This window comes from Diadema antillarum, unplaced genomic scaffold, assembly GCF_040938485.1.
Source record: "Diadema antillarum isolate AM-2024a unplaced genomic scaffold, OU_Dant_1.0 seq00000152_RagTag, whole genome shotgun sequence".
NCBI classification, from domain to species: Eukaryota; Metazoa; Echinodermata; class Echinoidea; order Diadematoida; family Diadematidae; genus Diadema; species Diadema antillarum.
The window spans coordinates 16,540-29,722 of record NW_027271225.1 but is presented as its reverse complement, the minus strand read 5'-3'; the positions used below and the strand labels follow the sequence as shown (position 1 = coordinate 29,722).

General features: G+C 36.1%; 1 protein-coding gene across 9 annotated transcripts in view; it reads left to right on the top strand.

Moving 5' to 3' along the window:
• The window catches only part of LOC139727805 (protein 4.1-like), a 154,677-nt gene extending 141,694 nt beyond the window's left edge, over nt 1-12,983 (top strand). For 3 of the 9 annotated variants that reach the window (XM_071638779.1, XM_071638777.1, XM_071638778.1), the window contains 2 exons: nt 2,139-2,174; nt 9,967-12,983. In XM_071638779.1, the coding sequence (XP_071494880.1) occupies nt 2,139-2,174; nt 9,967-10,092 (162 nt within the window). In that variant the 3' untranslated portion in view covers nt 10,093-12,983. Of the gene's footprint in view, nt 1-2,138; nt 2,175-5,425; nt 5,983-9,966 lie in introns of those variants that run through there. The other 6 variants (XM_071638780.1, XM_071638782.1, XM_071638784.1 and 3 more) reach the window with 3 other exon arrangements.
• Nucleotides 12,984-13,183: the final 200 nt, after the last annotated feature.

The following is a 13,183-nucleotide window of genomic DNA, read 5'->3' as shown; positions in this document are numbered from 1 at the left end:
TAAAAAAAAAAAATGACTGTTGCAAGCTTGACAAGAATCATTCTTAGGAGCAGGTGTAAAAAGTCGTTGAAATGGTACAAGTGATCCCCCAAATCCTCAAAGTGAGTCAAGTTTAAAGATCTCCAGATTCAGAAAGTAGTTAGCCAATTCATATTACAATATCGTACACCAAACTTCTCTTGAAAGTTGGTTATTACAGTGGCAGCAATGGCTTGCTTTGGTATGTGAAGGCTAGAGTGAGCTTCAGTTCTCAGAGCCTTTTTGTTGTTGGTGGAAGTCCTGCATTATCTATCCTTTAATTCTTCATTTTTCAGTAATAATTGTTCAATCTTCAGAGCATTTATCTCTCATCTGTCCATTTTGTAGAGCCTTTTGGTACTCAATAAAAACGAAGAATTGCATAAATTGCACAAGGACATTTTACATATTTTGATATTTAGAGGTGATTTTGAAATATTGATTTGACAAGAATCATCTCAAGGAGGTTCAAAAGGTTCATGTGGTCCCCATGTTTTGACAGACTCCTGTAAATTTTACCCATTTCTCACTAAAGCAGTGTTTTTATACCCGTGTAAGCTGAAGTGTGTATAGATACCTACCAGGTATGTGTAAAAATTTGTACATATTAGGTAGGTCCCTGTTGAGATTTGTACAATGCCATAGTGGCATACTATGAAGGGGCTCTACAGAAAAATTGTACCAGGGTCAAATATAACTTGAAACGAATCAGGCAAGCATCAAATTCCTTAGGGTTCATGGTGTGTTACTGCTAGCTTCAGTTTTGATTAGCTTTTGAACAAATGTTATTAGCTGCTTGGCATTGCCTTTCTGTCAAAGTAAATGTTGTAATTGCAAGCAAAGAAAAGATTTGTGTTTTTGGCTGTGTATTGTGGCAGAGAATGGCTATCATTGGCTTTGAAAAAATAAAAAAAAGTGAATGAATGGCTTAGAAGGCAAATAGCATGAGTGTAGCCCAAGTTGACAAAATATGCTTTGCCACAGCTGTTGGGCATGACGTCCTGGTGTGTCCCTCTTGTGAGTTATCATAGTTTGCTAGAACTAAGAAGGGACTGATATAACAAATGATCTTTAGGCAAGTATAGATCTAAATTGTACGGATAACTCATGGCAGTCTAGTGCTTGCTATCATAATCATATGAATCTTGTCGCAAAGAGAAAGCAAAAGACAAGCCTGAACAGGCAAAGGTTGTTGTGAGATTAAGATTTGTTTAGAAAAAGAACAAGATCTGTAAAGGATAATGTCTTGGATGTTTCATTGGTTTTTATCAAGATGCAGGATAATCTCGTGAAAACCACTTGTGATGTCATTGTAGTCAAGTGCCACATGTGGTAACTTTTTTTAATTATTGATTTTTGTATAGATGCCTTGTTATTGTTGCCATCTCAGACTCAGCTATAAAGCAAATGTGCTCAAAATGCCCAAATCACATCAACTTAGTGCAAACCTACGTTCTTACAAAATTCCCAGGATGCCAAGACGTGAATCATAATGTGGAAAGTGTTGTCTTGTTTCCAGCCGTTTACTAACAGTGTGAAGCCATCCATCATACATTGTATAAATGTCTCTTCACTCCTCTTTAGGTTTGCAGTCAGTCAGGCATGCCCAAACCCTTGACCTGTGTCGTCTCTATTTTCATGACATCATCACTCTTTTCTCTCTTTCATTTTTCCCATTTGCATTATTTATAAGAATATGTTGACCGTACCATTGTGGACAAAATTGCCATTCATCGCTAGCAAACATGGACAACTTCGTTGTCATATGCGCCTGTGCTAGTTACAGTGTAGTTTGGTAATGGTGAAAAGTTTTGGAAATTCACTGTTGACCAAATTGCAAAGATTTCATTCTTACAATGTATTTTTGAAGGAGATATCTCTGTTTGGTTTGAAAAAAAAAGAAGAAGAAAAGAGGGGAAAAATTCCCTCCACAGTGCATGCCCCCACAAAAGCCAGCGTATGATTCTTTCTCTTCAAATGTTTCATTTGTCAAAGAGTAAATTTGGGCTGTGTGATATAACTCGGAGGAAGCTAGTAATGGAGAACGGAATACTGATGATAAGATTGTGGGGCTGGTGGGTTGTGTAAAAAATATGTGTGTCTACTTTGTACTTCTTCAGGGTGGTGAGAGCTCCCGAGATCAGACCATACAAGCTGTAAGTGAACCATACCTTACCCTCCTCACCTCTTAAAGGTATCAGTCCCCCATCACTGTCTCCCTATCACTACAAAACATCATCCCGCCGTGACATCTGGTGTATATGACAAGAACATGCACATTTGTCGCTTGTACAACATATGAGAGTAGTAGTGACTAGTGTAAAGGTTCCTCAAATTCCTGGTATTGCAGAATGGTGCGACCATTGCGAGATGGTGTCCATTCTTTTAATAGTCTAGTGATCATGGCTGAAATTTTGTGATTCTGCTCATGATCATGGTTTGATCTAAATTTTAACTGCTAGTGGTTGTATTTTATTTGAAATAAAGGGAAAAGAGGCTCATAGAAATGAACCATTTCCTTTAAACTGACTCCTACAAGTTCAATATCTTATGCTAACTCAATGGAGTACTTCTGAATATGAATAAGCAACATCAGTTACCTTTTTCTACATCCAATGCACATTTCACATTCTATATGCATTTTATCTCTCATCATGCAGTTGATTTGCTGTCTTTAGAGAATTAAAATCTTTAATTTGTTTCAAAGTTGTAGACCTCATCTGCAAAGAATCATTTTAGGGAGGGAGGATTCTGAAACAGAAATGAACAATTCACTGCATATGACCAATTTAATTGGAAACATTCGTTTCATTGCATCAATCTACAAATGGCATATCCAGTTGACAGTTGTGGGATTCAGAAATTCAGAGGATGTGAAAGGCACCCAAAGCAAGTGAAGAAATTCAGGATGTAATCCTATTTCCCATTGTCAAAATAGGGTGCTATTTGAGTCAAACTTTGCTGCTTGCTTTTCTTAAAACCAAGCACCATTTCAACCTTAAAAGTTTTGTTGGTTTTTTTTCAAAGAGAAACCAGGGCATTGAGAATTTCATCCCATGTCTTTAAAAAGTTTAATGTTGTTTGCATGTATCTACCATGTGACCAATGTGACATACACATAGCAACCAATGCTTCATTACAATCCACTCCACCCTGCATTGCTGTCATGCTTGCCAGTAATAGACACATAGGCCCGAATTCACGAAGGTGGTACAAATGAAACCATGGTTTAAACCATGGACAAAAACCATGGAGCACCAAGTGTCGCATGGAATATTTCGGTACGAAAACAGTCATTGCGTCGATGAAATTATTATTTTGCAATGAAATGACAACATTTTGCAACTAAATCAACATTCCGTCCACGAAATGATAATTTCGTTAACGAAACGGTCATTTTGTCGACGAAATGACCAATTTCATAACAAAATATTACGTGCGACACTTGGCGCTCCATGGTTTAAACCATGGTTTTATTTGTACCACCTTCGTGAATTCGGGCCATAGATGTACTGTGTACAAGAAATAGTGTATAAGCATATGGAAACTAGTATAAGATCCTGTGTGTACAAGAACCTATGGATATAGGAGCTTATAGATATACAGGTTGTACATTGTAAGAGCCTGTGGTAATAAGAGTCCACAGAATTGAGAGCTATGAAAATAAGAGTCCATAGATTAAAATGCCTATAGATATAAACTTGTAGATTTAAGAGGCTTTGGATATCTGAGCCTGTAAAGAAGAGACCTCTGGATATAGCAGCATTTAGACATAAGAGCATGTGCAAACAACCTGTATGAGCATAGGCCTATAGATATAAGGGCCTCTGGACATGTGAGCTAATACATGCATATGAGAGCTATGGATATAGGGCCTACATAAGAGGCTAAATTTCAAACCACAGGAGGTGCACAATTTACATGATTTGATTGATACTCTTTAAAGATCATGAAAGGTACATCACCCATTTAAAATGAGGATTGGACAGTTCTGAACCAAAAGAGTTCAGATGCATTTGCGGACATCTAAGAATGTCACAAAGAAGGAGAGAAAGATAGTCAAACAGAAGACATTCCCATAAACTTTTATTCATATTTTAGCTTTCTTGTGTTTGCAGTCTTCTGCTACAATACTGTAGTTTCAGTGTTGTCAGTTCAAAGAAAATGTGGAAACTGCAACATAGAAATGCTCTTCTTGCATAAAATGTAGACAGTTTTTCTTCAATAAATGGTTGATGCCAAACTGTGCTAGGCCCATTATCCAAGACATAAACCTAGCGACATTGGGGGAAAAAATTGACATGAGATTTCCAGCCGTGCAGAGCTGCTGTTCATTGATGCATTTAATAATATAAGATTGTTTCAGTGCAAGAAAATATGTCCAGAATGGTGAATTTAGTGCATTTCTGGCATTTCCTGTGAAGAGAGAAAGATATCAGCAGTGTCAAGTCATCCAAAAACAAACAAATAAACAAACAAACAAACAAACATACAAACAATTAATGAGCTGGGAATCATCTGTTAAAAAGATGTTTAAAAATGAGTTAATTATCTATTTAAAAAGAGTTTAAAAATGTGTGGTTTTATAATTTAAGCACTGATAGTTCAGAGAAGTCCTACTGTATTGGAACCAATTGCAAAGGGAGGAGTTACCTCTTCAGTCTAATGTAAGACAAGGCTTGCTTGATTCATGACAGTCCAACAGTAAGCCCATTTTCACATTTCAGGCATTCTATATCCCATGCATACCTGCATACAGACATGGTTATCATTTCATAAACACTGGATCTTTGCACACATGTATGCCAAGCAGCAATTTCACACTTTCAAGCCTGAAAACAAAATAGAACACCTATTTAGAAAGTGAAAGTGTGTGTATTATCTAACTTATGGTCATAGAAAGACTTGGAAAAAAAAACCCGGAATCATTAATATCGACACAATGATTTACATATTTACATTCACAGTAGTTGCTATGAGAAAGTGTTCAAAAACACATTGCCATGCACATTATGCATGTCACCTGCAAAGTTTGATACATTGTACATATGCTACTTGATTGCCATCATGTGGTGTAAATATGTATGTGTAATATTTCTGAGAGGGAATATGACTGTTAGAGGGCTCATTGCTCAACAGTGGTTCAGATGTTCAGTTTTCTCCTTTTTAAACTTTTTTTTTAATTATTATTTTTTATTATCATTATTATTGTTTATTACAGCAGCACTGTTAAATAGATTGGTAAAATTTTGAAGACAGTGCTTCAGTGCTTTGATTGAAAATAATCAGACATGCTTAACTGTCTGGTTGACTTTATTTTCTGAATTTATATATTAATCATATTTTTCCCATCTTTTCTACATTTCAACCCTGCTAAGATTGCTTTGTTTAACATGTTTTATCACAGGATCCAGGCACTCCAATCTAAAGGTCTGTGTGACAGGGGAGATGTAGCATAGGCAAACATTTTCAAACAGGACAGGTAGATTCTCCTCTAACTGTTTTGCCGCCCCAATGGCGAGCGGCCGGCTTGGATCGTGTTCTGATGTGTTTTTAGTCGGTTTTTCTTGGCATGGTATGACATGGGGAATCTGTAAATGTTGCAAATTCATTGACCACGGTATGAAGCAGTTGTCAGTTGACAACACTTAAGGCCTTGACTTCATTTATTTTAGTTGCTTTTAGCCTTTGATATGTCATATTCTATCATGTGGAAAAAAAACACCTGATTTATTTGAAAGTTCCAAGAGGTCATGAATATGCATCATTTACAGTTCGATTCCTAACGGCCTGCAGAAATCTCAATTAAAAAATATGAAGAAATCTTGATACAACAGCATGATACACTGAATGCACCATGTCACTCTAAGATAGTTAGTTCTACTCACTTTTCAAGCACTTGACCTGGTCAGAATTATTGATATACTGACCAGCCACAAATACTAATGGAAACTTCAAAAATCTGTGAAAGAATGAGAAAATTGGTTTTGGAGAGACCTAGCAGCAAATATGGGGGAATTCAAAATGGCATCAGAGGTATTATTTAATAAAAGGAATTCTTAGCCTGTTTAAAGTCAGTGTATTACCATCACATCCTTACGGTTCATCCTCAAAGAGCTCTAAGGTCAAAATTATATCATTTGTGTCACATTACTTTCCTTGTGTGGTGTGTTTGTGTTTTTCAGGCATAAAAGTGTTCATTACTTTGAGATAAAGAGGCAAAATTTGTGCAAAATTGTGAATAATGTCCACAAAAAAGTAATGTGAACGTCATTGGATGCTGAGTTTTTTTAGAACATTGCCACAGTTCTTTGACCAGGGAAGCTAGTTTGCTGTGCTAATGAAGACACCTTGTGAAATGATGGTTTGACATTCAAATGATCATCTTAGTCTTCATCATTGGCTGAAATTTCTGACATCATCACTGAGCTTTTGTTTTTGTCTTTTATCGCCTTCATTCATGAATTACGTTTTTTCTTGTGGGTAGAATTTCAAATGCAACAAACATTGCCTCGCTAAAAAGAATGTCGATGATGAAATATAGATGAAAATCACAATTTTCTCTGAGATTCCCAATGGTAAGCCAAGGTATTAGATATCTAAACTGCACCGTCAGCCCAGTGATAGTGATGTTATCAGTAGGCGTGGATGGGTTGGAGACCTTTAAAGCAGGCATCAGAAAACGGTGCAGATATAAAACATCAGCCTAGGAATGAAAATTAACAAGAAGTTCACAGTAACTGCACAGTAGCTATGCCAATGTAAGAGCTCTTTAACATGATGTGATATACTTGTACTAGAGATGAACAGAAAATAACTCCTATTTGATATGTTTATTTGCCTGTTTATGACTAGTTATGTTTCATATTTATTAACACTTTTTCTTCTGGAGTCCGATATTTCACAGCTTTGTCAGGTGATACACAGCTTACACCACTTCTGTTTGATATATCAGATTTTAGTAAATAGAATATTAACTGTGCTTGAGCAAATGCTAACTCAATATAGGAAGAAAATCAACCAGTTTACTTTAGATAAGCATCACAGTCTGTGTAAAGGTTCTAGAATGTATACCAGTGCTTTGTACAAATACGTAGAGGTCCATGTCACAGGTTCAAAATAAATGCAAAACAAACAAATAGTAGAGAAGATGTGAATGTATGGTCAATGATAATTCCATAAAATCCAGTCTGGCTGGTAATAAATTAGTTCTGGTGACAGTGACTGACAATATGTGTGAAAAAAAAAAATGTAGAGATCATAGCTTTATCAGAGTGATAGAAACAGCCTGTTAAGGTGTAATGTCGACATGGACATGGACATGTAACCCAGTGTGAGCAGAAGCTGATATTTATTCATGCTACAAATGGCATCAAGTCTATTGTATTACAAAATACAACTAAAAAGAACTTGTACATCCCAGGACACATGGATGGTAGAGTCATGTTGGTTTGAAATATCTCTGTTAAAAACTTGACAAGAATTGCTTTTGAGTGAAATTTCCTTGGAGGTTGGGGGGGGGGGGGGGGGTTGAATTCCTGTTCATATGCACCTTTCAAGTGACCGTCCAGCTGCATGACTGTTATCACACCTTGTGACTTGATGTGTTGGCTTCACCCTTCCCTGCATTTTGTGTCGTGTTGTAGACAGCGCCCTCATCAGTTCATCCCTGTCATGATCCTGCTTGTATGTCATAGAGAGCTGCTTTGTCTGGCTTGGAGGAAAAAAAAAAGAAGCCCAAAGCTGTCATGAAAAAGCCCATTCTACTCATTGGAGTAGCCCAACTGATACCCATGCTACCCAAACCTGTGTATAAAGCTGTGCTTGTTTGTCAGAGCAGTAGTAGCCCGAAGCATTTTGTGTTGTTAATGTATGTGAGATTCCACACACGTATAGGGAGAAGTCATGGTGATCTCAGTGATGATTGATATTATGTAGAGTGAATTTTAGCTTGAATCAGAAGAGAACAGGGTATTTCAGCAACAACAGACCAACGATCACTTCAAAGAGAGGAGCATGTCGCAAAGTGTGCTGTGTTTATTTCAAATGCCACCTTGACTTTAAAGCTGCATTGCATTGCAGTTAATACACAGTGCATCAAAAACAGTGTGGTTCTATACTGCTCTGCTGGATTGTGCTGCTTTGCTTGGGTTTGTGTTTGATATCCTTTCCAAGAATTCATCACTTATCCTGATTTGCAATGCAGTATACTAGATAAAAAATGAAAAATAAAAAACAAAGACCATGTCATGCCACAGGTACTATCAACAGGAGGAACGAATTCCCAAAATGTTTTTGGAAAACACAAAGAAAAGGAAGAGATGAGGGTCTTTATGTCTGTTATGGCAGTGGCCAAAATGTGATAATATGTCCTGTGTCAATTTGGAGTCAACTTGGACACAACTTTGGTTTGTGCTGGGGTATCAGCCTACACCCTCATAACCAGGGTAGAAATGCCAAAGATGAATATTAATGTGTGTGATATATTTGTTTCATGTGATACATTTTGTAGCATCCCTCAAGCGTGGAAAAAATACCATATATGATGGCTCCTGATTAAACACGTTTCATGTGTCAAACTGCTATGTTTTAAGAAATCAAGGGTACATACATACTGTACCAAGATCTTTGTACATGTCGTGTATATACGACATTGGCAATTGTTTCTGCCTTGTCAGAAATGGTCATGGTGTGTGCTCATGAGTCAGACATTTTCACGAGCAGCAGGAATAAAAGTCATCTCATCCAACTTTTTCATGTTATACTTTGACATCAAATACATGGCAGACATACAATGTATAGTATTCAAAATCATTTTGTATGTAATGAACATCTGCCAAAAGTTTGAAACGACATGCATTTTCACCCCCCCCCCCCTTGAATAAGTCTTGAAATTGAAATGATAGGGAAAGAGATGGTTTGAATAAGATTTCTTCAAGGAATTCTGACAGTCACAAACACTTTATACTCATTCAGTTTGACAATGTGTGCCTACAGGTCTTCTTTCCTTCATTCATCAGCATCCATGAAGTTTTAGTTTGGTTTGTCTTCAACAAATTTTATTACAAGGGAAGACAGAAATACAAATCAGTACAAATTTAATGATTGTTATAATCTTATTATCATCCGATTTAATATAATCTTACCACATCTACCAGCACACTCCTGAAAGTACGGAAAGTGAGAAGAAAAAAAAAGATATAAAAAAACCCACACACAAATGGGATGATTTGGAAATAGTAAGGCATTTTTCAGAGTGCATCTTGATTGTATGTTTGTAGATATGTCAGAGAATCACAAAAGCATGTCACTGCTTGACAAATTTGAGGCATGTTATGTGTGTGTGTGTGTGCATCCTTTTTAAATGAAAGATATCATAGTTGAAAGCAATGGATGTGCTGTATGTATTATATGAATCTTGTGGAAGGAGAGTGGGGAAAGGTGTACATCTTGAAAAGCTGAAAACTTCTTGGTAAGATCAACACTTATTTATGTACCATTTCATGGTTCATTTTGGTCAGTGATGCTCTACTGTTTGCTGTTTATACTCAGTAGGAGTTTACAAATCCTGTACATATATGAATGATTTAGTTACATGTACCTGCTGTTTTAATTTCTTGGAGGCTTTATATTCAAAATGTTGTATTATGTTTCCACCTTTATATGTAATTAGGGAAGAAAACCAAAGTTACCTTAAAAGAAAAAAAAGTAAAACATATCCCCCCACATTTGTACATTATGAATTCCAAAAGAGCAAATGCAAAGTGTATGAGACATTCAGTAATGATTGAGCAATGAAAAGACAAAACTAAAATTCAGCCTCAAAACCAAAGTACAGTGTACTTGAGTTTGATTCATCACATATGACCTTCCATACAAATCAGTTTCTTACTCTCTCTCTGTTTCTCTCTTTCTTTCTTTGTTTTTCTCTCCTGTCCATCTGGTCAGATCTTGGCCGAAACCCTGGCCGAGGAGCAGAGTCAGAATCCAGACTTCAAGGTCACTCGTATCGTGATACAGAAGGAGGGTGAGGAGGTTAATGGTGATGTGGAGGAGGATGCTACGGATGCATAGACTGAAGGCTACGCCCCCCTGACCCTCCTCAACAATACCAATGCATAGAGTGTAGTAGCACCCCTGTATCATCCGTTCTATACCAGCAAAGACGTCTCTCGATCCGTTATAGCCGTTAGGACTTCTTGCTGGTTTTACTCTTTCTTCTGTTGGGATTTTTACTTGTGTTTTCTTTGTAAGAACTGTCCATGACACAGACATGCCAGCTTTGTAGTTAATAACGGTTGTGGTTCAAAATCTTTGGATCTGATGATCGTTCAAACCGTACTCTGAGCCAGATTAGATGAATCAGTGTTAAACAAATCTTTGCCCCTGTGTGTCCTCTCTCTCTCACAAGTAGATTTTGCATTCTGTTCTCCGTCATTACAAAAGGCGCGAATCACAACAAGTATTGGGTCTTAGTTTGGTTTGTGTTTTGTTTTTTTGATCTGTGTTCAAAGCGGCAAAGTGTTTTAAGTTTGCAATAATTAAGGCTTCAATTGAACTTTTGTAGATTTTTATGAACTTCTGTTCTTTATTTACGATGATTTGTGTATTCTTGATACACATGCAAAGTGACCCTGTCTGGTGTGAGGAATGGAAATTTTCATTTGCTGTTCGCATTTATTTTGTATCATTAGCGTCTATTACTTTAATAGTCAATCAAGTACGTAGTGCATTCTAGGGTTTTGTATGCATGCCATAATAACTACCACAAAACAGAATCAGTGTAGTGAGACAAGCAGAGTTGTCAAGCAGGAATTTCAGCCTACTGATTTTTATTGGTATATGTAATAGAACTGAAATAGGCAAAGTGGTAATTTAACAGTAATTAGATTGAATTTTTTTAGACTAATCAATTGCCTACCAAGTGATTATGTTACTAGAGGATAGGTTTATTTGTATGCATGTTTATGTACAGGAAAGACTATTGGTGAAATCACACTGCCTAATTCACTTTCTTTGCCGTATGGAATGGCTTTATATGATAACTAACTTAAAGTTCTTACTATTTTTCAATATTGAATAAACTGGAATGATCAATTTCTTTTACAGGCAGAAATTGGTTTGAAAAATATTTCATAATATCTGCATGGTAGTAAAAGTAGTGTACATGAGCATTGTAAGACATGCCCTTTTGGAAAAAGAAAATCATACATGTCAAAAATTAAATATGTAATAACTGTGGGCTATATTACTGTGGTGATGTTTAGACATAGGTAAAAAGGTAAGATTTCTTTTTACTATATGAAATGATTTGAATACCATAGGCAAAAAGAAAACTATAGTTAGAATATGGTTGAAGAACATGGAACAAACGTCCCAGTGTTGTTACTGTTTTGAAGTATGAAGAATGTAGTGGCCATGTCCTGCAGTTCTGTTGCAGTTTGATTCAATCAAATCCATTCTGATTTTGTGCTTGTAAATAATGCACCCAGTTTGACTGCCAATTTGCTCATAAGCTTTTTTAACTTGATTATTTCTTTCAAAAGAAAAAGCAGACCTACATTGGCTTGAATTGTCTTTGAATATCTTTGTAGTGTTTAGGGGAAGAATTCCTTCTTTTTTTTTTCCGTTAGAGAAACCCACTGAGCTCCTGGATATGCTTACTTTCAATGAACTGAGCCTGGTAATGCTCAAGTCTCAAATATCAAAATTATCCATTGTGTTTTAAGACAATTAGACAGTTCAAAAAAATAAATAAGTAGATTTAATGTGGTACAAGAAGCCAGCAGAAACCTTTCCATATACAAGAGAGACTTCTTGAGTAAAGTAAAAGCACAGCCAAGCATTATAAAATATGATTACATTTTATGTAATCTTCCACGTTTGACTTCAGGTATGGGCAAATATGCAGTGAAGTGTCTTGCCAACCTGCCTGTATTGACCCAAAGTTCATTCTTGTGTTAATTAGTTTCTGTTGTTTGTTTTTGTTAGAAAACCTTGAAATATTGAGGAGTTGATTGATCAGCTGTTAAATTGTTTCTGTATGAGACTTGTACCAGTCTACAGACCAATATACTGATGTGATAAGACCTTTAATTGTTTCTCCTTGACTGAAATTATGAATAGTATACTATTAATTTGTGTCACTAATGTTATGTTAACATTATGCAGCCATTTGCGGTAAATTGTGATAAATGTTTAAAATAGATAATGTCTTATAGGGTGTTGATTAGTCATTTACATTGTCTTTTACTTTGTATTTTGTGTTTAAAAAAAGACCTACTTAACATCTGGCTCTTCTAAATTGCACTGTTTTCGTATCTATGTTCTACAAATTATTGAGAAACTTTGCATTGTTGAGTGTGGATTTGTATTTTTCTTTCTCTTGTGATGGGGATAGCGGTCGCATAATTTTGAACCAATTCAAGGTCTTGTCCCAAGAATTAGACTTTGGTAATTACTAAAATCAGTACTATCGCTGCTCATGAAAAACGTCATTACAGAAGATTGCAATCGGCAAGCAAGCATAATATTGCAGTCTGATGGCCGCAGCAAATACGCTGTAACATAACGTAGAACATCTATGATGGGATAAGACATTAGCAGAGACATTTGGGCATGGTATATCCTGTATGATCTTCCCCCTTCTTCTTGGGAAGTAATGAACTATCCATCGCATGTTGGGTTAAAGGTCAATCAGCGTAACCTTATGTATCTTGGAAGAGAAGTTTGTGTAGTGAATTTGAGAAAAAGAGAAGTAGCCTTTGACTAGTCTGGGTATAAAAGTACCTTTGATAAAAAGTGATGTGTCATGTCTATGGGATAGGATTTTAGTATCCATTTATCATGTGATGCCTGCTTATTGGATTGCGTCTATTTAAAGTGGATTAACAAATCTGTTAATAATGATTAAGGAAAAGTACAAATATTCATGTAAATTTAGATATAGTCTGTAAAATCTTGCTTTGACTGTTGATTTTGTTTATCATGTATCAAAACTTTTTATCTCAAGTAGAATTTTTCATCAATGCTCCTCCTGTAATGATTGTGTATAATTTTGCTTCTATCTATTAAAAATTCTAGCCTCAAGAGAATACTCTTGAAAGATTTAGGAAAGAAAAAATGTGTTAGCCAACATTGTTGGCTCTCTGTACATGACATATTA